We start from the raw sequence: 24,914 nt of genomic DNA, 5'->3' as shown, positions 1-24,914 counted from the left end.
TAAACATGGAGCCGATGTACACAAAACAGAGAATAAAGACAAAGGCCTGAGCCCAACTTCACAAAATGCCCAGATAGTGGCCTACGGTACCACTTTTAGTCCAATAGTGCTTTACTGTTTCACGTTTGTTAACCCAAAAACACCACACTAAAGACTCACAGCATAGTCACTCACAGCGTCTATTTTTAAAGTCATATTTCATATATATTGTCATGATTTATATAATAAGAAAAACAGAGTTAAGAGAAACACAACAGTTAAGTCATTATGTTCCCTTTATTACAGCATTAAAACGAGTTTTTAAATTACCAACAATATACTCTACAAGGCCATAAGACTGAACACACAACTAGTAAAGCATGGCACAGGAGGGGTTATCCATTTATTACCCTTGTATTAATGAATTACTTTGTATTAATTAAACAAAGATGCTTAATATTGTAGATAAACAAAGGAAAAACAGAAGGATTTGCAACAACACTGAGAGGGGACAAAAAACGCTCAGACATACACACCATACTCATGTATCATATAAAAACTGGACAATTAAACATATTCACATGGTCCCAAATTGAACATGACTTTCCAAGACATCGAATGAAAAATGTTGACTGGTGGTGAAGGGGGTCGGTGATGCTCGGATTTCCACATCCCGCGAAGATTCTAGGTTAAAGTCTCTCCTTTTGTGACCTGTGTGGGGAGAAACAAGCACGTTAGTCTTATTATTATTATGACTTGCTTTGCACCGACATTAAAACGACATGAACCATCCGTTTACGTACTCTCGCTTCAATGTACTCAATCCGCCTTTCCAACGCAGTCAGCTTCTCGTTGAGTGTGGCCAGCCGGGACCGACACGACATGTCTGTAACAACATTGCAACACATTAGGGGTTATGGAGGTCTACGGAACCTCCGTGCGGCTGTGTCCAGTGACAGCAAGTTTACCCGAACACTGAAGGGAACCATACTCAATAACACCGAGACAGGCGTCACAATATATTACAATGATAACATCCCAGTATTCCCTTTAAACCGTGTCCCCGAAGTCATAAATCGTAGTAACACTTATTACGAGTAGCAAATAAAAAATGACAATATTTAGTATTGGGAGTGGCCGTAAACATCACATTCATCTTACGCTAGCTCAGTTAAGGTTAGCTACGTTAGCTGTACGGGGTGTTGCTACAACTACACGGGTTAATATCTCCTATTCTGAATACGATTACAAGTGCGTTGGATATGTTTCTCCTTACCAAAGGAATTCAGGAAGTCAGCAATTTTCTTTATACTGCTTGTGATGACTTCTATGTATTCTCGATTGGCCCAATCTTGGTGGATCTCTCGTTGGACTGGATCTTCCTGGCCCGCCATATTGCTTTGGTTCGGAGTGACTGGAGGTAATGACTCGACGCGCCGACGGGGGCGCCACCGAGCCGCCCTGCTGCCTACACATTATATACGTTACGAGCAAACCTTTTAAAAAAATAAGGTATATTCGATATCAAACGAAAACAGAAGCAAGCGACCAACCGATGTATCTTTCTTTCCTTAAATGCTCCATATTAAAAAGGAACACACCGAAGCAGTAAATACTACTGGCCATTGTTTGTTTTCTAAGGCCATGTCAACGACACAACCCACCTATTGCGGCGACATAATGGTATCATCCAGGAAGTGGTTTCAAGTGATACAAATATACTTGAGAGCTGTGTCCGCTAAGTTACAAGCATGTGTGGTACTCCATGGATGTATTAAGTTGGACTCTTCAAACGAAATAGTGAAATATATTAACAAAATCTAAGTTTTAATCACAATAATTATTTTAGACTTTTGGTTCGACGTTGAAACCAGTTGATTTAGCAGCATTGGGATCAGTTATGTCAGAATGGGCATTTCTCTGTATAATACTTAGTGTTCTGGGAACTATAGTTGGGTTTGTTTTGTACTTGAGAAATGGCTCCGAGATTAACATACGGTCTGGCTGTCCTCCAATCAAGAACATTACACTGGCCTATAAATTCAAGGAGGGACCATACAGAGACTGGGAACAAGTTTTGATGGAGTGTAGGAGTATTGAACCTAAGGTGGCCAACATTCGGGTATTATATGATGATCCTAAAAAGGTAAACATGTACATCCCTTCTTAGGCAATTAAATCAGTACATATGTTTTGGTGTTGCTAGTACAAGCTTCATATTTAGCTCGTCTTCGATGAATGTAAATGTGAATTTTATTATGTTTTCAGTCGACCGCTAGATGGTGGTAGAACCATGTTCCATAAACGGTAACAGCTATAGTTAATTTCAATACGTTTTTGTTCCTTCCCTCTTTTAAGTCTTTTCGTTATATATTGTCTCTGTTCCCACATGTGTAATGTCTGTGGGCCGGTAAAATGACCCGGTTTCTATCTGTGCCATATGGATGGCTGTGCTGTTTTTCTAGACCCAGAAGCATCTGTTATTTGTATTTGTATTACATTTTTCAAATTGCTTTGTTGTCCAAACATTGGTTTATGATGTACATGGTAAAATACATGTCCCGTGTTGAATGTGTGCCAAATGAATGATATAAAATGCAGGTTTTCTTGTAAAAAGTAGCATAGTGACTGTAATGACAGAGGCAAAAGCAGATCCCTGCTTTATTATCTAGTCTTAAAGCAGACCAGTCATATGAAAGGGCCCTGTTAACTAGTCATTTAAGTTGATTCATGGTGCATATCGCTCAATAAATCAACAAATTTAACCTGGGGTCATCACCATGCATGCCACCTTGTAGGTAAATGTAATTAAGTCATTTTATTAATCCATCCCCTCCAATCCTCCCCTATGGTGACACCAAACAGTTATTAAACCAAGAGGAGACCTATACCATCTTATAGCCTGCAGACCTTGTCAACTATGTAAAAATATGCAGTAGGCTAATTTTCTATCTCGGAATTGCATAACAACCAATGGCTGTGCACCACAACAACGGAATGTAACCGGAATTGAATAGCTCTTTCTTGCCCCACTTCCAAACCCTTTTGTTTTATACTATCCCCTTTTCCCAAAGCCTGCAATTAGGCTAGCCATGGGTCCTTGCTCGTCTGCACACAGTCACAGCCAAGTTCTGATCCAAGTTCAGCTAATTGGCTTAATGATCCCAGGTCATTAGAGTCCCAGCTCCAGAATGTGCTCCAGCCACCAATGTTATTATTTTATAGTTTTATGGGAGGCATGTTGACATATAATCCAAAGAACATATGTCCAAGGAGGAGGAGGGTCGAGTTCACTCTGCTCTGCCATTAATAATTGTTTAAATAAACGACATGTGCAAAAGCTTGCGTAGTAAACCCTGAGATGGTTGCCATGGATACAGGGCTGGATCTAGCACTTTCTCTGGCTTCAAACAGCAAGCGGGGATTACAGACCCCACTCACTGCACCCTCGTCCTGGACAGCTCTTCGCACTTTGAACGCTGGGAGGGGTTTTACTTCTTCTTTCCCAGTGTGCTCCCCCACCGTAGTACCTTGTGTGTATTTGTTCCTCTTTCATTAGTATGAGGGAGGCACCGTAAGGGAAAGTGGGACAGGTTGTGAATCAATAACAGGGCAAAGACGAGATGTGCTGCACTGTGGCTTCCATGAGGTTTTTTTCCGGCCAGGGTCAGATTTCTGAGGCCCTTCGGACCAAAACAGTCAAAGTGAGGAATTTTCTGACAACCAGAACTACGCTGGTGGAATCAGAATGACTCATCTCTCCACACACCTATCTCGCAGATGGTGGTTTTGTGGTAGTCACCACATACACAGTCACTACATCGCTGTCAAAAGGGTTGCAAGACCAAGGACAGGTTAGGTGACGTCAGTGAAAACTTGGTGATGCTGTTTTTTGGAATCGTTGCAACAGCCATTCCTAGTTTAATCCCCAAAGAAGTTTCATATCAGTGCTACAATGTTTTATTTGTGGATGGATGTTCAGTTTCACTTTCACTTCTACTCTATTGATTTGGAATTTGGGAGATTGAAGAATGCTCTATCCATTGTGTCTGGAGGGCTCTCATCTCAGCCGAGTGAACAGGCTTGTTGAGTAGGACAGAGATTCACATGGGCACTGCTTCTCTATTTATCCGTTGTTGTAGAAAAAATGACTACGTTTTTTTTTATAAACCTGAAACGTAACACAATTATATAAATCAATAAAATCAAAGTAATCTCAATGACATGTGTATGGCGTACGTACACCGTGTTGAGAAGACAATTAGTCAGAGCCTATTCTATATGCTGAACACCCTGCCTCACCCCAGACTTCTAATATGCATGCAGAACCTATTACAAAAGTCCTCTGAAGTTGTTGGCGTTGCACACTTTCCTTGCCACTATGAAATGAAAGTCAGGTTATCCGTATCAAATTCAAAATTTCCACACTTTCTTTTTTTCTCCCTACTCTTGACGAAATTGAATGTATAACCTTTTGTGCACACATGCACATACTCTTACTTGTTGGCCCATATCTCTACCTACCTAGAGGGATTACAATATCAAATTACAGTTGAAGCTTGAAAATGCGTGATTCGCAGCACTGAGTCATTACCGATATCTTTGTGAAATGCAGGCAGTAAATAAGGTTAGGCATTGGCCGCAGCACATAGCCAAAGCACATTTCGGCCACTTACAGCTCATAGCGTGGGATGTGAAGTGTAATAGAAAAAAAACAACAATACAAGATGTATGAAGGAAGAACAACCCTTACTCAGAACGTCGTCGCCCCACTGAAGGAGCTAAGAGTGGACCATGGTGAAGAGGCTCGCCAGAGAATTGTAGTATTGGAAGTTCTTTTTTAATGGCCGTTCAGATTGGGGTCAAATGTAATGGTTGTGGAGCTGCCCAATACTCCATTGAAACTAGTGCTCTGACTTGCACTAATGAGAATACATCCCTTAAACCTGCTTGGCATTGAAAATCATTTATTTTTGGCTGAGGTGTTCAATTTGTATAATAATATGCGACATATATTTTGGACTCAACGTTTGTTAGACCGGGGTAGTCTATTGGGGATTTCCTTTAGCAAAGGAGATAAGGTGGAATAACTAAATATAATGAGCAAGTTTCAAGGTTTTGATCCGTATTCTTTAAGTAGGCTCTCATGGTTTTTTTTAAGAGGGAAGGCATAATAATGAAGACGTTGTCATGCCATCTCTCGTTCAGGGTGCTTTGTGGGTTCAAAAATGTGAACTGACAATGAATAGGGCAATCCAGTAAATGGTTGTGATGGTGTCTACAGTCATCTTATAGCCTACGCTATCACTGGTATCCCTATAACAAAGGCTACTGTGTGTGTATGTATGTATGTATGTATGTATGTGCTCCCCCGCTGCCCCCTCCCAGTTCATCATGATACAGATTCTTTAAAGGTACTTTTTAATTTGCAACGTATTATTATAATAATAATTTATTATTATTAATAATAACAAAGTATTACCTTTACCATCTTCCTGTTTCATCATGTACAAATCTCTCTCTCTCTCTCTCTCTCTCTCTCTCTCTCTCTCTCTCTCTCTCTCTCTCTCTCTCTCTCTCTCTCTCTCTCTCTCTCTCTCTCTCTCTCTCTCTCTCTCTCTCTGTGTGTCTAGGCAGAGGGCGGCCGCTACGCTGTGGGCAGTATACTGAGAGAGGGCGGCCGCGATGCTGGGGGCAGCATCCTGAGAGAGGAAGACGGCAGGAGCGGCGAGGAGCTAGGGCAGCGCTTCACCGAGGCCGGCTTCCACTTGTGCTCCTTCCCTGAAATCACGCACGCCGTCAGTGCCTCCTGCCCCCACGGTACACCTCTCTCAGTCCTGCTCGGGGCGAGACGAATGTACACACGACTAGAAGACTACATCAAGGTATTGTCGTTCAATGTGTAACCCTCACCCTCCTCCTGTACGAGTCCTGTATGCAAATTGCCAATACAACAACAATCAGCGAGAGTAGTTTAGATGAAACAGAAATGGAATAAGTGGTGTGAATGCTAATGGGCTGAAAAGGCCAGCACTTACTTGTCATTTATGGAGCTTGCCTCCCCGGTTCCAAGCCCTCCTGCAACACAAATGGTAGCACACAAGAGAACGAGCACTCGAGCACTCGCAGTGCGTTGGCTTTGTCCAAAACGATGCATCAAGCGCTGTGGTGCTGCACTGTAGAATTGCACATCTAAAAGGACAAGGTTTTACAGATAATATGCTATTGTGCCGGGACCGTGCATTGTTCCATTGAGAAGAAGGAAAACACAATCGGTATACCGGCGTGGCGTTCATGCACAGCTAGGTAGTTCCAGCTTCACGATTCAGACATACACAGATATGAGATTCCCCTCATTTGTAGAAGTCAAGGGGACTGGGGCCGAGTGTGTGAGTGTGAGAAGGGCCTGAGTTATTCTGTATATCTATAACCCAGCACGCTTACTCCTCTGGCTGGTCGCGTCTGCGTGCCACACCAGGGCCATGAGTCAGGGCTGTGTGCCAGGGAGATTGTTGACGAACACTAGTTTAATTATGCTGCATGGGAGCACAGGTGGCTGCGCGCTGGGAGGCCCGGCCCGCCGGCCTCCTGTAGTACTCAATATGGGTTTGCCCTCTCGTCGGCCATCTGCCACCGGCCACTGACACTGTGGACTCCTGGCATCTTCCAAGAGACACACTTAACCCGTCTTAACAGGGGTCAGCCACACGGCCAGAAAGAACCAAGATCTCCCATTGTCCGGTAACCATTCGTCTTCGGTCTTGTTTTGTCAGACTCAGGTTTTCCACTTGTTGTGTGACTGTTGACATATCTCAAAGTATTTGATTCTTTAAATATTTTCAAGTAATTTATCGATATTGGGGGCCATGCCTGCCGCTTACATTCTGTAGCTTCCAGGATTGTTGAAGTAGAGTCACAGAACCTCAAGTCTGAGTCCTCAGTGCTTGATTCCAAGTCTTATGACATGAGTCTGAGCCACCACAACATGTGTCTGAGACACCATAACATCAGTCTGACACCGTAGAGTTTGAGTCCCTAGGATTTGAATGCTTGAATAGATACGAGTCAACCCATATATTGGATGTATAACTAATATGTACAGTATGAATAAGATGTCATACCTGACATCCAAGTCCAAATGCAATCACTGCGAGCCCGAGTCTAGTGACGAGACATGAATATCTGTACCTCTGAAACACTTGCTTTTGAAATATGAAGTGAATAAGTGAAACTGGTGTTGTCCAGTGTCTTTTTGTACAGTTTGCTGTTTATACTTGATGGTCCAACTTTTGGACCAGTGGGGATCTGTTAAGATGCAAAATAAGCTTCCTAATATTAGCAAACTTACAAAACTTTAGAGGTTATAAGGGTTCTAAATATGTCTTATTATTGTAGAAATACGAAAAATAACCCAAAAGACACACTTCCATGGGGAATCTGTTCTTTAGTCTGAGGCTACACACTTTCCATTATTGCTTTTTTTCCCCCTTATGTGCACAAACAAATGCTTTGAATCCACCAATTAGCTTAATGAAAAGAAATGAAATAAAACTATTAAAACCGACACAGATGAGTATACAAAGTAGACAAAACAAATCTAGGTGTGTGTGTGTGAGAGAGTGTGCGTGTCAAGTACCGTAGGTTCCTAAATATGAGCCACGGCTTGTTTGTGCACACTGCGTCTGACCAGCTCACAGCTGGTCGTGTGAATGCGTTTAAGAGTATTTTCCCATTCCACGGCGTGGACCCCACCCGGCCAGAAGAGCGGGGCGCTCTGCTCCCATGACGGGTTCCAGCGTATCATTATTCCCTCTGTGCACCTGAGGGTCTCTTCCCTTCGCATGTCTCTGCTCTACTTCTTCTGTGGTGCTGTTGACCCAAGGGGTCAGCGGCTTCACCCTCTCTCTCTCTCTCTCTCTCTCTCTCTCTCACCCTCCCCACCCCGGCCCACTCTTCGCTGAGCTCCCACGGGGGCCACACCTCCTCTATGAGGACTCTGTGTTGTGTTTTCACGCCGCAGCTCCCTGTATCTCCTCTTGTTTTTAAACCAAAGCCTCGGGCACGCATGCTGATCCATGCTGGGATTTCTTTTTTTGTTTTGGTTTCTCCTTCTTTGCTGTATTGTACATTCATTTTTGATGATCCTATTGGCTTCCGTTACTGACGGCGATGCTGTGTCGCGTCTTGGCGTCAGCTCCCACCCGCCGCACTATTAGGTCCTATCATTTTTAACACTCATTTGCCTAAATACGCTTGGCTCCTGATTTCTGTGTGTTTATTCTGCCACTCCTTCCCTCCCCAATACACGCACAGGAACACACACGCATACACACGCACACACACAGACACAGACGCCCAACCACACATACACACACACACACACACACACACACACACACACACACACACACACACACACACACACACACACACACACACACACACACACACACACACACACACACACACACACGTACGTGTGCACATACTCAGACAGAAAGACAAGCCATTTTTTTTGTATGAAGACAAACTGTGTTTGAAGAGGTGTTTTGCACTGGCCATGCACGTCTGCATTTCTGGCCGCGGGGAGGGTCCCATGGGCTGAGACCTTTCCAGGCGCGCCCATCAGCATAAAGCAGGCCATGCCCGCCGCCGCCGCCACCGCCACCACATAATATTTCGGTTGGTCAGTTGAAGGTCAGTCCTAGGGTTGAGGCTGATATTTGCCTATCCAGACTATCGACCAGACTGTGTGTGTGTGTGTGTGTGTGTGTGTGTGTGTGTTTTGTCGCTGGTGTATTCCTCATGGGCTCCACTGCAGATGCACAGGTGCTGCCGGGCATAGCGAGGAGGATGAGCGTGGGCCGCCCGGGCCGGGCCTGCCGACAGGGCCGAGGATGAAGACGGAACAATGGCGCCTCCTCTGCTGACATTCAAAAACAGTGTTTGCAGAAAGGCAGATGATGGAACATTTGTTTGCTGAGGGCACTGTAATGTCTGGCGGATAAAAATAAGCTCCAGCATGTTAAGTGGCTGCCACTCCCGGTTAGGCTGTCTGGTCACGTAGTTTGGCTCCGGCACGGGCGGGTTGTTTCGCAGGGTTTGAAAGGGAAATGAGCAGCCGTCTCACGCTGTGATTATGAACCCGGGCTAACACAACGTAGCATCAATGGCGGCGTGCTGCTGAGCCACGCAGCTGCCGGTCCGCAGGGCCTGTTCAGCATGCGCAGCTCTTTAACCACACACTCTCTGTCTCTTCAAACACGCATGCTCGCTTTCCTGGCAAACGGTTCCGCTCTGTCGAGAACGCCGGGAATGGTCAAGGGACTCGTGAGCGGAGAAATGTAAAGCAGTCTTGTCAACATGGATTCATACAGGCCTCATTTACTCCCATTGCGGTGCAGATCTACACCGGAGGCGCAGAGAAATGTCACGATTTCCATGTGGAAGTTTAAATATGTATCTTTGCGTGATTTTGTCTACACAAACGATTCACTCCATTTCCCCTCGGAGATTACTTGAGTGAAATCATCATCCACAATGCATGCTTTCTACACTGCTACAATGCTTTCTAGCCACACATTCGCTGATCCCTATATGTTTATCATGGTGACAAAAAAACGATAGTGTAATTAGCAAGCGTTTAGTTGCTTGTTGGCTTGTTTATTACTTGTTTATTGGCCGTTTGTTCGCACCATTGTAGGACAGCTCAGCCCATAGGTTTTTATGAGGACAGTTTGACTTGTTTGGCTTGAGATTCCACTCAGGGTCGCCATTGACTTACCATAAGCTCATTCCAGTCACAGACCTCTCTGTGGAGTTTGCCAGTCAAATGCTAGAACTTGACTTTTATCCCCCAGCAGCTGGGCCGGTTTTGGGTTGAATGTCACATCTACATATGATTGATCAGGTCTAAAATGTATTCTCTGCCGGGTTCAACTGTCAAACTGACTCCAGGAGGAGTTAGGAGGACAGTGTTTTAATTTCCGTGGTTAATCTTTTCCGAAATACATACTGAAAATAATGTATTATCATTGTTTGACACATTTCCTGTTGCGTTTGCGGTGTGTTACCGTGCACATATTGTTAAAGCGATGGCATGTAACAAATGAATGCTTGCAATCGTGAGCATACTTAACTCAATGCTGTATTGAGATGCATTGGCTAATTCATAGTGGTTGACATTTGAAAGTATACTATACATGACATTAATCCTCTAAGATATGTGGAGTACCAAAAGGGTGGTAATGATGTGTGACCTGGTTTCTCTGGGGAGATTTAAAGACATGTCCGCTCCATATGGGTGGAAATTAAATGGACCCAATTGCCTTGGGGTTAAAATAAACCGTGAGGCTCGTTGGGTTTTTCCTTCGTTAACAGGTTCTTTCCCCACTCAGTTAAATGGGGATCTCCAATCTAGAGATTGGTAATGTGTTCGAGGAGCCAGCTTGGGCAGGTTCATGTGAATACTCAACATTGAGGAGCTAGTTAGCCCCTGCCCTGAACCTCATTATCACTTTTGAAAGCGAGCAAGACCCGACTCGTATTTAAAAAGGTTCACATCAAAGGTCACCGAACATGGAAGTCAGACATTATTCAGTTCTTTTTTGATCTATGTTCTCTGTCACCTCCAGAGCTCCTGAGTGCTCTGGGTGAACCAATCTCCTCATGTAGGGCTGGCTACTGCAAGGAAATCCCCAAATGGCTTTAATGATCCCTAAAAAAAAACTGAAAATATTAAAGTTTGTATAATTGTCCATTTATTTTTAAGGGTTTATTTTTTTGTTATTTTGCATGCACACGTACAGCGCCGTCTTTTTGTGGTTGTTGTGCCGGGGTTCATTTGAAGTGGTCACACATTCCGGTGCCTTGCATATTCACACAGCCACACACGCATCAACAAGCCTCTTCATCTTTGTCTCCTCCCAAAGTAATCCACCAACTTAGTAGCCTCTCAGAGATAGAGATGCAAATTGGGGGGGGATTTGCTCCAACGTCCTCTTGAGGAGGTATTCTGAAAAAGTAATTCAACGGGCAAATTGGGAAACCATTCAAGTATGAGTCTATGAGATTGGGCCACCTGACCGTGGTCCGGGGGGGGGGGGGGGGGGGGGGGGGGGACACAAGAGCCCTATTGCACATTTGGTCAATGAAAGAAGGAGATGATAAAGAAGACACAGGGGACTTAAGAGCGGGATCCACCTCAGTGACACTCGCCCCATCGCCAGCCTCCATCTTGTTTATTCGGCAGGGCTGAATAAAGTGCACAGCAGGATTGTTGTTCACTGAACTTTTCAAATGTGACAGAGACAGACAGCCTCTGTGTGGCGTGATGATGTCTATCGTTAGTCCTCGGATATCTGTCTGAGAATGAACCGCACCCTGGACGTGATGTTGACAATCAATCAATTCCTTCATCAACGCCTTGACAAGAATTTATCATTTATCTGTCCACCTCCATATTTCAAGTAATACCTGGTAGTAACTCAAATGCAAATGATGTAATACTAGGAAATAAGATTAGGTACAGTATGCTTTTAGTTATACCTGGCAATAGCTCCAATTCAACTAAAGTAATACTGGGGACATTAGTTAGTAGTTCTACGGAGTAGCTCCAGCTCCAGATATACTTTGAGTTATACAACAGAGTAGTAGACAACTTCCAGGAACATGCAAGTAACACTGGAGACTAACATCAGGTACAGTATGCTGATACATGTATGACCATGCACACAGCATCGTCATACAAGACAGTAGCGTGTACAGCAGACGTTAGACTTTCCAGTGTACTGAAAGTCTAACGACTAACCCCGGTAACCCGGGTTCCGTCTGTGCCTTTGTTCAAAGTTTCATTGTTTGTGTTTTGGTCGGCTGGTTCAAGGCCAGCTGGGACCCAGTAGACAGCGTTGCTATCCTGCAGCTCAGTCCTTCCTCCACCGAGGGTCCGTGCTGGGCCTGGGGTTCCTGTGCTTGCCCACCCACTCCTAATAGACATGCAGGTCAGGATAATTGGCAGAGACTAAAATTGCCCTTGGTGGAAAAAGCTTCAGCTGCTCACCAGTTGCATCTAGATGGAACAAGAAATGAGATATCTCCCTAAAAAACCAAATGGTGATAACAAAGGTTTAATTTTCAAACTTGACACAAGTAAGCGGTTAACATTTGTTCAACATTCTACTAGAACAACAGGTGATTAAAGGGAGTGGAGTGGAGTTGGCGGGAGGCAGGCTGTCTGTGCTAAACGCCCCTCTCTGCTCTGTAATCTACAGATTATTGTCATTAGAGCGTCGCCTACGGGAAGTGTCCGCTTGTGAATTACATGGTTGGTCCAGCTGCAGAGGTCTTTAACGTTTGCCTCGTGCTGGCCTTAATGAATGCTCTGGAGGCCAATGAGAGCAGGGCTCGACAGGATGACATTGAACCACAGGACAGAAGCCAATCACGGGCCGGATGAGGCCAGTGCTCACGTCTCTTTTTCATCACTCCATCAATTCATCCCTCCATACATCCATTTAAATGAACTAAGTCCAGTTTTTTTTTTTATTTAGTTGAATTCTCTTCCTCTCTCTGTAGTTATAATTAGAATAATTTGAATTATTATTAGTATTATTATAGTAGTAACAAGAATGATCAATCAATTATAGTAACAATCCTAATAGTTTAGCAAGTGTGGATCATTTTGTACAAAGGGCACACAACAGCGCTGCCATTTGTCAAAGTGAGAGCTTTATTCTGTAGCAGTAACAGGTTCCCTGGTGATTCCAGATGTTATCGAACCGTAACCGTCCATGGTGGCTTGCGTCCAATGGGAATAGAATCTGTTGGATCTCAGAGATGTGCTCTAGAATACATTCTGGATGGGCTCGTGTGAGTGTGTGGGCCACACATGCCGGTTGACTCTCAGCTAGCTTCCATGTAAGGAGCTGCTAAGATGTTTTCCTCCACTACAATTAGATCTGTGTGCGTTTGATTTGGCCTGCATTCAAGCTATTTTAACGTGACCTCGGATTGGTCGGCTGACTGTGCTCTCGACTTTTGGAGGCGCACATTAAATAAAGCCTCTTCGGCAGGAGTTGTGATGAGGTGTTTTGTTGACACATCACTCTGAATTATGACTCGCTTTTCTCCTTTTACTGAAAAGTCATGACCTTTTCTAGCTTCACATGCGAGTATGTGTGGTATCTGATTTTAATCATTCCTGCCTAAGGCAACCCACACTAGGGATGATGCATCTCGCTACAGCCCCTGTCACGCTTGGACCATTATGTAATATTGCAAAGTGTAGTCATGTTTCAAGGCTGCGGCACTCAAAGCAGACCTTACTTTCGTAGTGACATACTGATGCAAAGCCGGCGATAACATCAGGACCATTTCTGGGAGAAATTAGATTTCATTGTTGAAAATATGATTGACGCTTGCAGAAGTGACTAAACCGTCTAGCCTGTTGTGTGTGAGTCCGTTACATGCTGGATATTACCGATGAGCAGAATGTATTATTGGTGGTAAATGAAGATCCTGCCGGCAGCCAGGTTTATTAGATACGATCACTAATAAACGATGATTTAGTTTCCAAGTTTGCGAATGATATAAACTTTGGTAATACGGGGGAAAATACCATGTGTATGTATTGCCTTCAGCTCATCCATATAACTACAACCATTTTAATTAGTTTTTAACAATATTATCTTAACAAAAGCACTCGTAACAATACAGTGTGTACTCAGCTGCAAAAACGTATAACATTTATTTAACTTATTGTATGCATCGTACATTCATTTAAATAATAGCTGCTGGAACTGTAACAGGTTGTAAAATGTTTGTCTTGTTTATTATTATTCTGGGTTTCCTCTGGGTATTATTTCATATTTGCAGGTTAAGCTAATTGGAGACCCCAACTTGCCTGTGGGTAAGAGTGAATGTGCTAGTGAGTGCACCTGTGTCTCTCTGCATTTTGCCTCAAGACAGCTGGGATAGACTCTAGCACTCCAACCAGCATGTCCAGGAATAAGTGGTGGGAGAAAGTGGAAACGAAATATTATCCAAAAGGTTAAGCCGATGGTTACTTTGATGAATGTCATGGCAGTGGTACGACCTCGGTGCACCTGCACGCAGCCATTCGGGGTCTTTGTGCTTGGTCCGAGTTGAAGCCCTTGTAGGAAATAGTGTGTAGTAATGATGGTGCAACATGTTGAAATCTGTTCATCAATCTGGATCAGCCGTTGAAGAAAATAGGCCTCAGAGTACAAGGAACAGCTTCTTATAAATGTTATATGAGATGATGGTGATGTGTTGCATTGATTCTACCTATAATCTCTTGTTGTGAGACGGAAGACATCTGTATTACAATTCAAGTACACCAGAATTTACTAATGCCACCAAGTGCATTGGGAGAATAGGGGACTTCAGTGGGATGCTATTACGTACAGTATCTAAAAATTGCATTGTGACAATTGCAATGCCATGCAGAAATTTTATTTGCTATTCATTTGTGATATCATACATTTGATGCTGCTTAGGTTTCGCCTCACAAGCTAGAACAACAACATGCCATTTTATTTGTTTCTTTGTTTCTTTCCTCTATATGTAGTACTCAGTCCAACTGGCCATAGGACAAGGTTTTAATTAATTTATCTCTACTACATGTCATGTGGCCCTCTCCCCCCCCATCAGCTGACCTCTATGCAGCTGTCAGTTGTGTTTTGTTTCTCCGGCCTGTAACCTCTGGGAGAAAAGTGTTGATTGCTGAGGCTGATTGCTGTCTTCTGAATCAATGTGAATGTCCTAAGATGGTCATTTGTCAGACCCTCCTCCCGTTTAGGTTTCATGTAAAGCTTGTAGTACTGCCCATATTTTAGATTCCTAGAATCCCAAAACTGTAGATTTACAATGCATCATCCGGGATTATTTGGCCATGAATCCACGTGTCTTCAATTGATGCACTACCATTCTCTGATGCACCGGCACTACTATTTTCTTCACATCAGAGAGAAGATGATGCGTTTCACCAAGACCGGGACCTAAGAGTAGTGTATGTTTCACATCGGGTGTGGCAGGGTCCTCAGGTCTTGTTTAAAAGCTCTATAAATAACACACACTTTCATTTATTTATCCAAAGGCATATGTGATGTATCTGCACAGGGCTTTCCTGCAGCTGTTCGTCCCCAGGCTGAGGGAGGAAAGGAGAGGGAGAGAGAGAGAGAGAGGGAGAGAGAGATTATGCGATGAATCCTCACATTCATATGATGTACTCTGCACGCACGCACGCACGCACACACGCACATCCCAATTGATATAATTGGGATGCTAATATGCTAAGTCAGGAGTTTAAGATCTGGGTATCCACTTGTTTGTAGTTGACCCTGGGACCCTGGGTGTATCTCAGTGTAATTTGTAATCCTCCAACTCAATCCTAAGTGGAATACGGCTAGTAGAACTACCTCATAAGGAGAGAATATGTCAATGTGTCAAAAATGCACTGGGATTAACCCGAGGGCACTCTGGTGAAGGCCTACCATCCCATTCCCACGGTCCCCTGCGTGATTATAAAATCTTACAGGGCATAGCTTGTGTCAGCGCTTCCACCGCTGCTTTAAATACGGACTTCTCTCGGTTCCGTATTGCGAGGGGACACCAGCTCGGTCATGGTCGATTTTACATTTTGTACCTTTGTGTCTGTGCACCTACAAGGCCTGACGCTGGTCAGTGGCCCGGTGATTCCGATGGGAGGGTAGTGAGTGAAGGGCACCTGGAGGGCTGCCGGGGAGCCAGACTTCAGGGCCTCCGAAGGACACGGTTCCCAGCCGAACATGAGGGCAGCCAGCAGGCACCCGCTAGTCTCCTGCTCGCCTCCTGCTAGTCTCATAAATCAGAATTTAGAGGGATATCTGACGGCAAACGAGCTCAAATCATGGGTGAGCGGGGCGTTTATCCTTCTTTTTCTTCATATTTGTTTCGACCAATGATGTTGCTGGATTTGGGTATCTGTAAGTGCGTCATTTAAAGGTCCCATGACATGCCACCAGGTGTGGTGTGATTCAGTCTACCAGCCTGCCCAGTGGACTGTAGCAAACGTTGCTCATCTATCCGTCACACATCTGGGTGGACACGCCCACCAGTGATGTCATAACAGACAGATTTTCAAAACGGCTTGAAACGGCTACTCACACCACACCTGGTGGCATGTCATGGGACCTTTAACATAAGCTCAACAGCAGTTAATTCTACAAAAAGTCTTGAATCAACTGGCCACTGTAGAAATACTCTTATTAAAATTCCACTCTGAAAGTTTCATCCAATCGCGCAAATTCGTTTCTCTAGGGAGGAATATCTTGTGGGGCGTAACCTTGCCTCTTTACAGTTTCTGGTTTCCGGCTTTGTGCCGTCTCCTCCCAGCAGTTCTGCTATAATATAGTAGGACTGATTAGACTTCTGAATGCCCACAGTTTCAGTAGTAGGGAAGATAGCCGCTGATGTAATACACCTGTCCAGGGACTCTTTGCACCAGAGTCGTGCAATGAGGCCCTTTGATTCCAAACCACGACCAGCAGATCACATCAAAGATACTTGATCTGCAATCGTTTGGTCAATCTGGAGTTCCTCCGTCGAACCAAAAGTATCAGAACCCATAGCAGATTCTGGGCTGATGTGCTGGCTGTCTGGTTTTGCGATACATGTTCCTTGAGCCCAATATTCCATTAGTTGGTTTACTGGTTTTCTACCTTCGATCCTGGAATGGATCCGTAGTAGGAAGAACAGGACATCCCGGACCACCCACTTCCTGGAGCCAATCACCAGCGAATGCTGCGAGAAAGCTTACAAGCGTCGTGGTGAGTTCTCCTGTATAGGTGCAGGGATTGCTACAGTTGACATGAATATTGACATCTTGTCAATATCCTGTTAGCTCATGTAACCGGACACGTATGGGTTGAGTGTCCCCAACCCCTTACCAAGAGTGGAGTGAAGAGTCGTGACAGGGATTGTCACCTTCAGAGTCCGACATATTGAAGTTGGAAATGTAGGAAAGCACTTTCATGAAAAAAAAACAACGACGTTTGCTGAAACTAGGCGGAAATAAGGCGGAAATACCATGTTGATTGCTATTCAATACAGCTGGGAGCAACCCCAGGGCCGCGGCTGTTACACTTCATACCATATGTTTTGCTGCCCTTTATCACTGACCTTTTTGAAGAGCTTCCTTTCAGCCAGAATACCAGCCAATTACACTGAGCGCACAACCGGGGCAAGTAGAACCTGCGTCTGAATACCAATCAGTTAAGAGGGTGCGCTTTTTATCTCGCCCCCCCCCCCCTCCGCTACTTGTGTGGCCGTCCATCCCTGCTGTTCTGGGGTCATCCCACGGCCCTCTGCTGGGCATCTCCCACGGATGAGCTCTTTCACGTCACTTTGGCCTCGATAAAAAAGCTCTGTGCATATCAATGGCTTTAGTGTAACAAAGTTATTTGGTAGCGATAGGGAAACTATTTTTCACACGCAAAGCAGGTTTGGTCTTGTGTTGTGCTGCGGCATTTGATCAGGATAGTCTTCGCTCCTGCTACATTGATGTTGGTGACGATGGGGCTTTTTCCTTTCCCTACCAACATTTCTTTTGGTAGTCTCACAAAATTATAAAAAATGTGAAACATTCAGGTAGGTGACCCTAAAGTAATAATCTCGAAGAATTTCATGTGAATAAATGTCATTTAACTCACTATTTATTGCAGAATGAGGTAACACAATGGGGATTGAGCCTATGGCCTACTGATGAAAGCCCATGCATTTGAAGTATCATGAATATTACATACTGGGTGACGGTGGCAACCTCAAATGGGAGAAATCACAAGCAGGGTGCAGTTAGTGTCACGTTTTCCATCACCCAGCAGTGGTTGTTCCAGCAGAGAGTGTAGGTTGTTTGGAGGATAACACCGGTCTGGGAAATCAAACCATCGTTACCGTCTCTCTTTGCCTCACCAAAACATCTGTTACCAATACAATTTGTGTTGAACTAATTCTGGCGGAAAGCATTTAATGTGTGCGCCTGCCACAAATGTAAACAATAGCAATATATCACTTTACTCTTTGGGAATCAATGTGTGTCGGTCAGTACGGAATTTGTCCGCAACGTAACAGTGAATCGTCCATAAAGTATTTACAAAACGTCTCTTTGCAAAAAGACCAAAATGCAATACTGCAAGTGTTACAAAGTCATTTTGAAAAATGATATTACTATCGGCTACTGTAGTGAAGCCAGGAGAGATGGTTACGATGGCTCCATCATCACCCAGACCGGTATTCTCCTTCCAAAACCTTCCAAACTATTCCCACCCATCGCCCACTAAAACATGACACATCTCAGATTCACATGAACACCCCGTGTGCGTTTACCTAGCGAGAGAGCCTTCTATTCGGGACACCCGCCAACCCGAGTGCACGCGTGAGCAGGCGTGGCGTGCGTGCAGGCGAGGGAGGGCCGGCGACACACCCTCGCACATGAAAGGTTAATGAGCGGGCAGACACACGAGCGCGCCGCGCCACGACCAAGAGGCATCCCACCGCTCGGGGCGGAGTGCGGCGGGGGGCGACGCGAGGGAGTGAGCGCTGTACTGTTAATTCAGTCAGCTGGAGCCAGGGAGGGGTCAGGCATACATAGAAGACAGATAGCAGAGGGGATCAAAGGAGGGGATGGGGATGGGGAGGGGGGTGGGGGGGGGATGTGGAGGTACCGAGGCAGGGGGCTCACTCTAGTGCGGGGGCGGTGCTGACGGTTACCCAGCTCGGAAATCAAAGAATTCTGTCTGTCTCTCTTTCTCCTCTCGCGTGCGCACGCTGACTGCAGACTGTGAGCAAACAAGGACGGTTTTCCTTTTTCTTTTTTTTTTAAACGGCTTGGCTGCCATATGCTTCTTGTTTTTGTTTTTCACCGCTCCGTGTCGTGACAGTAAATCTCGGATGCACAATATAGTGGATTTTTATTCAAATGTACCTCTTCTTAAACAAATAATTGGCATAACATTGACAGGAAGTTGTAATTAGAAGTCTTCTCTGGATTAATCATAGTCAGGGGGGTACTGGGAAATGATTTCCGCCCGCAGGGGGTTGGGTGGGGGGGGTGTCTCTATGACAGTCGGTTACGGTTGGGGGGGCCCCGGCGTCTGTTGGCCACCGCGATGCTGCGTGCTACTTTTGCATTAACGCACAAGAACTAACTCCGTTGTGAGTGGCCAGTGAGCCCAGTCCCAGTACAGCCCCGCACAATGACACGCACACCGGGAATCACAGGCACACAGAGAGGGCCGGTAAAGAGCCAGACAAGGGATCAAGGATCCTTTGATCTCATCTCGGTCAGCCCTCTGGGATTTGTCCCGGTGAGCCCAGCACACCACTGAGAGTAGATCAGAGTTTTTCTGTTTATTTCACAGAACCCCGGTCTCGATGTTTTTCCGTTAAGCCTCATTCCCCTTGTCTCCATTGTGACCCTAGGAGAGGAAGCTGTGTGCCCACCCGTACGTCGAGGTCTACAGCCCGGGCCGCGTCCAGTACATGGTTCCTCTGGCCCGCCAGGGAGACTTCTACGTCCCTGAGCTCCGCCAATCAGAGCGAAGGGTTTCCGCAGGCGAGGCTTCGGGGAGTGAGTCAGACGTCTCAGGTAGGTTGTTTTCAGTCTGCCCGTCTGATGGACTCTTTCATCTAAAACACATTATATGTTTGGACCATTTTTTTTTTTACACATTACTTGTTTCTGCCCCTTTTCTTCATTTGTCCGCAAGGTGGTAATGGATCCTTTACGGCATCTTTACACCTATAGGATAGAAACCCCAGGCTTATTGAAACACTCTCCCCCGGGGAAATTACAGCAGGGAAGAAAACCTTTTTAGGAAATGGCAGCATTTAGATGATACCGTGGGTTTGCTGTATGAATGTTGTACCCTTTTACAGGACGGCAATCTAGTTTGTTATCATTTGAATGATGTGAATGATTTTTGGTGTGTCCACCTCAGTCACGGAATCTGAATCTGAGCACCAGTGGTGGCATCACATCTAGTTCTCCAATCACCTTCAAACTAAACTGACCAGAGGTCGCTCATCCAAGGTCTGAGCAGGGCTCGTGCAGTTGTTGGCAGATTGTATATTAGTCCTAACTTTAGAATAGGGGAAGGGGATTGATGAGCCAAGCCAGTGGCTCAGAATACAATTCTCCTAAACTGCCTTTTTTTTTATTTGTTCTGTTAAAAACACCCTGCAAAGATAATTGCTTGAACCCCGCTGGGTGCAAATTAAATTCTAGTTAAATCAATTGTAATTGGCTTAAACTGCAGTGTCCACATTCCGCAGCTGCTTCTACAATATCCACCCTGTTGCACCCGGTCGGAGTCCGGCTCGGTGCTGCGGTGTGGTTCATTAACTGAGTTCACAGAGGCACCGGGCCGGGATTGACACCTCTAAGGTGCTAATGAAAAGAACGATCGGCAAAGCCTCCTGCTGGAGATGTCATTCCCCCAGGAGGGGCTTCACATCTCTTGGGCCACATAGGGATGGACAGCTGCTCAGTGACTCCATAGTCACGATCATAGTCACCGTTGACTCTTGACAGCCTAATTGTGTGGCTGATTTGTGAAGATTGAAATGATGGTTTGATTGTTTTGTTGTATTCATTTCGAGTTTTAATGTCATGAAGTTCATTTGTATCTTGAATTAATTTCGTTATTGCAGTGACCCGTGCCCATACTTCCTGGTAAATCCTGGAAGACTTGGATTTTGAAAAGGAAAGTGTCCGAATTGATCATATGTGCGCACTTGTGTTGGCAGGGCCTTGCACTTGAGCACCTATTGTCACTGAAGTACTCTGAGGTTGAAGGAGCTTAATTAAAATGCAATTTATTTTCTGCGTTGGAACTGAATGCACCCTACCTGAATACCCATCTCTATAATGGTTCTTCCATCTTTCACCAGATAACAGAAAATCGATACATGGGATATTCTCGGTGTTGACTGCATGTGACGTCTGCACGTCAAGGGTAATAATAAACAGAGCTGGAGTTGGCTCACAGCTGTCACCGATGAAATAAAAAGACATTGTCTATCATGCTAGTCATTCAATAGAGATTAGGGTGGCCGCTACTGACATACAGTGACATATGAACCTCGGTGAGCAGAGAGAGGCTATGGAAGATGTTCTGGAAAATGATACACTGAAAAAGGGGGAGCCCTATGCCTGTGACATTGATTGATGGCTCCATTCCAAGGGTCTCTGAAATGAATAGAGCCAGTGCAGGTCCATGACCAGGAATGTCAATGTTAACCTGGGTTAACCTGTGAGCTTGTAACCCTTCATGGCAGGTGATTGACACACTTGACATCGTTTTAGTCCACCAGATATTTTTATGTCAACATACAGTGGTAGGCATAAGTTTAGGCACCCGTGCTGAAGTTGACTAAAAAGAGGAATAAAAAAATCATCTTTTGGAAATTGATCTTGATGCCTTAATTAAACAAATGAGGAAAAATCCAACCTTTAAGGACAACAATTTACTTTGTGAATGAATAATGTATCGTAAATAAATAAATGTTCTCCATTAAAATACAGGGTGCATAAGTATAGACACCCCTATGTTAAATTCCCATAGAGGCAGGCAGATTTTTATTTTTAAAAGCCAGTTATTTCATGGATCCAGGATACTATGCATCCTGATGAAATCAGCCTTTGGAATTAAAATAGCCCCACATCATATACATTATTCATTCACAAAGCAAATTGGTGTCCTTAAAGGTTGGATTTTTCCTAATTTGTTTAATTAAGGCATTAAGATCAATTTCCAAAATATAATTTTGTATTCCTCTTTTTAGTCAACTTTAGCATGGGTGCCTAAACTTCTGCCTACCACTGTAGCTTAAATAAATGGATGATTAGCTTATCAAGATTGCTACAATTTAGCAACGTCTCTGATACAATCTTAATGCTAATGTGTGGTTGAAAAATGTCCAGTAAACGCATTGAGGGAAAGCTGCAGAAAGCAAAGAAAAATGGGAAAGAAAGTAGGGTGGTAAATGCAGAGGTAGGAGAATGGTTTGACAGCTAGAAGGATGGGTGCCCTAAGGGGTGCTAAACTTTTTTCTGTTAATGGCATCCAAGCAGCAGAGAATTGGGATATCCTCCACATTTTATGCCTAATATGTGTATACCAAAACAAATGGGATTTCCTCTCCATTGTCTAATTGGATTTTTATTGTGTTGGCTTTAGGCAGTGGGGCAGTGGAGAATGGTGTTTCAGCCCAAGCAATATTAGATCAAAGTTTCAGAACCCCTTGATTCCCTGAATGTCCCCTGCAGTACAGAACTTAATTTAGGTACATTCTGTGTCCGAGTGGGACCGGATTATTTATGGCATACAATCATCAGGTTGACTGCATGGAGATCCTCTCGGTTGAACACTCATTTTCTGAGAGCAGAAGGCGTGAACGCGTGTCATTCTTACAGCGCAGACACATCGGTGCCATCCTTCTATTAGAGCTGGACGTTTCCCTGAACTGAACCTTTGCTCAATACCACCCCATTCGATTCATGTGTTTCATCACACAGGCCTTTTTCTCCCTAATTATGAATAATGAGCGGATTTGACCATGGGTTTCGCCCCCCCACCTCCACCCCTTCATCTCCACCTGTCTCTTATTGGCTGTCTCAGCTTGAAGTACATTTCACTATTTTGAGGATATCTTTTCACACCAAAATGATGGGAGGCATTCATGTGTTAGCCTAACCCATCACTTGCAGACTATGCTACGAGAAGAAGCTTAGGATTATATTGTGGCAGTTTTGTGAGACTCAACAAATATGATTTCATTCTATATGAATTGCATCATTAAAAACAATGGTGCTCTAATCTAAACAAGCGCTTAATTAACATTCTTAAGACAAGTTTTATCGCTGGATTCGACACTCTGCCGCAACAGCAGTCACAAGAGACAGAGCTGGGTGTTGCTGGTGAGTCACTCGCTAATTAGCAACTGGCAAAATCAAGAGAAAAGCAGAACACATCCAAAGATAGTATTTAAAGTGAATTAACTTGCATATTCATACTTCCTTTTTGTGCCAAAATGGCATTGGGAGTCACATATTCTCCACATGTAGTATGAATTAGAGCCTTTTGTTTGCAAAGGATTCCTACCTCCCATTTATCAAACTCAACTGTGTTATAATGAGCTATTAATAACATATTATTAAGCTTGATTAGTGGCATTCTCTGCGTTGTATCCAAGCACAGCATGGTGTGTTGTTTCCTATGTCTAATGTTATGTTCTTATTGATGGGAAAATAGAGAAACTAACAGCAGTAGAATCCAAGTGATTGCTTATTGAAAACAATTGCTTGTTTACGTCATGCACAGCCATAAAAAGATACCGCAATAAGCAATTAAAAGCATTCCTATCAGATTGGTTATTATTTATTAAAACGTCTCTTTACACTCCAGAGTCTGTTGAGGCAGAGCGCCCACCTAAATATTTCAAAGCGGTTCCTGGATACTGTGGATACTACTATACTCGTGTGTTATGAGGTAACTAGAGTTTGGGGAAGTGTAACTAAGGCAGCGTTTTTTTTTTTTATTTGCACACACTTTCCAAACAATTCCAAACCAATCACGACGCGGGTCTCTCTCATAGCGCTGACGCCGGCTGTTCCTCTCCACAGAGTCCTTATAATCATGTGCTTCCCCACCCCACTCCTCCAGGGGCCCCCGTGGACCCTCCGTCTCACCGCGTCTCGCCGTGTTTCGCCCCGCAGGTGCGGACTCCAACAGCGAGTACAGCTCTGAGAGCGGGGTGCTCCTGAGCGACAGCCGGGAGAACTCCGTCGCCAGGTCCTCGCCGTCCAGGCGCTCCAAGGGCCGGGAGAGGCGGGAGGAGGGGTCCCGGGAGAGAGGCCCCGCCACCGCCGCCGCCGCCGCCGCCGCCACCGCCGCCGCCTCCGCCGCCGCCTCCGCCGCCTCCTCCTTCAAAGGCCCGACAGGCCAGGGCCGAGGGACCGGGTGGGGCCGAGGGGCCGGGGGCGAAGGCCTGGTCGTTGGTGAGGAGAACCACCGGGACAAGATGGGAGACGCGGCCGTGGGAGGCGGGGAGGAGTGAGTCGCGGCGTTCTTAGAGCGGTCAAACGGAGAGAGGGAGCCATGTTGGTGGTGGGAGAGAAAACCTTGAAATGTATTTTTTTTTTTTTTTTGGGGGGGAAATTATTCATTTTATCTGGATTGCTTGAAATATTTCTAGTCCTCGTGTTTTTTAAATGGTTGGATTAATTTTTGATTCAATTTTAAAATGTTTTAAATTTCTTTATTTAGTCAATGTTTTGTAACAAGTATTGACAGGTTTTACTGCCATGATGAAGTTGGTGAACCGTATTGGTATTGATATCTGTAAACCATAGCCTATTATCTATATAAATGAAAAAATAGTGCCTGTACGCGTTGGGTTGAAATAGATCAAGCACAAAAACCAATGTGACTTGACTGATGTTTCAGAAATGTTATCTTACGTGAAGCGTTACTGCCAGTAAAATGTGTATTTGTTTTTACTAATTGGGTGTCATATGAGTATTATTTTTGCCCTGGAAGGATTTAGCTCAAGATTTAATTATGTTTTCCCTGGCTTTGCTGAGCAGTTCCTTTTTGCTCAATTAGCCCTAAAACACAGACCAGACTCCCGTGCTCAGAATCATAGTAAGGCTGAAATTACACAGCAGGACCACTACCATGGAGCAGTGTGACCCAACAGAGTGATCTGGCTTGAACAATGCCATAGGTTTAGACGACAAAAGTTCTGACTGACACACTTCTTGATATGATAGATGCACTTTACTTCCCCATCGTGCCTCCTCTCCTCCTCTCGCTCTCTCTCTGCTGTTTCTTTCTCTTATTATGGCCACTGCAAAACTAAGGAGCGGCTGCCAGGAA

At 44.7% G+C, this 24,914-nt stretch overlaps 2 protein-coding genes across 2 annotated transcripts; one reads left to right on the top strand and one right to left on the bottom strand.

Annotated features, from left to right (window-relative positions):
• Positions 1 to 353: 353 nt before the first annotated feature.
• Positions 354 to 1,391, bottom strand: brk1 (BRICK1 subunit of SCAR/WAVE actin nucleating complex). Its single transcript, XM_084464278.1, has 3 exons — positions 1,256 to 1,391; positions 783 to 865; positions 354 to 690 (listed from the first exon to the last, which is right to left on the bottom strand). Exons 1-3 carry the CDS (start codon positions 1,371 to 1,373, stop codon positions 664 to 666), a joined length of 228 nt encoding a protein of 75 aa, XP_084320404.1. The 5' UTR covers positions 1,374 to 1,391; the 3' UTR covers positions 354 to 663.
• Positions 1,392 to 1,751: 360 nt separating this feature from the next.
• Positions 1,752 to 24,484, top strand: LOC311338958 (testis-expressed protein 264 homolog). Its single transcript, XM_084464308.1, has 4 exons — positions 1,752 to 2,125; positions 5,613 to 5,864; positions 19,456 to 19,621; positions 23,753 to 24,484. Exons 1-4 carry the CDS (start codon positions 1,880 to 1,882, stop codon positions 24,091 to 24,093), a joined length of 1,005 nt encoding a protein of 334 aa, XP_084320434.1. The 5' UTR covers positions 1,752 to 1,879; the 3' UTR covers positions 24,094 to 24,484.
• The last annotated feature ends 430 nt before the right edge of the window (positions 24,485 to 24,914 follow it).

Source organism: Micromesistius poutassou (genome assembly GCF_964030765.1).
Source record: "Micromesistius poutassou genome assembly, chromosome: 2".
In the NCBI taxonomy this organism is placed as follows: Eukaryota; Metazoa; Chordata; class Actinopteri; order Gadiformes; family Gadidae; genus Micromesistius; species Micromesistius poutassou.
This window is presented reverse-complemented; position numbering and strand designations above follow the sequence as displayed.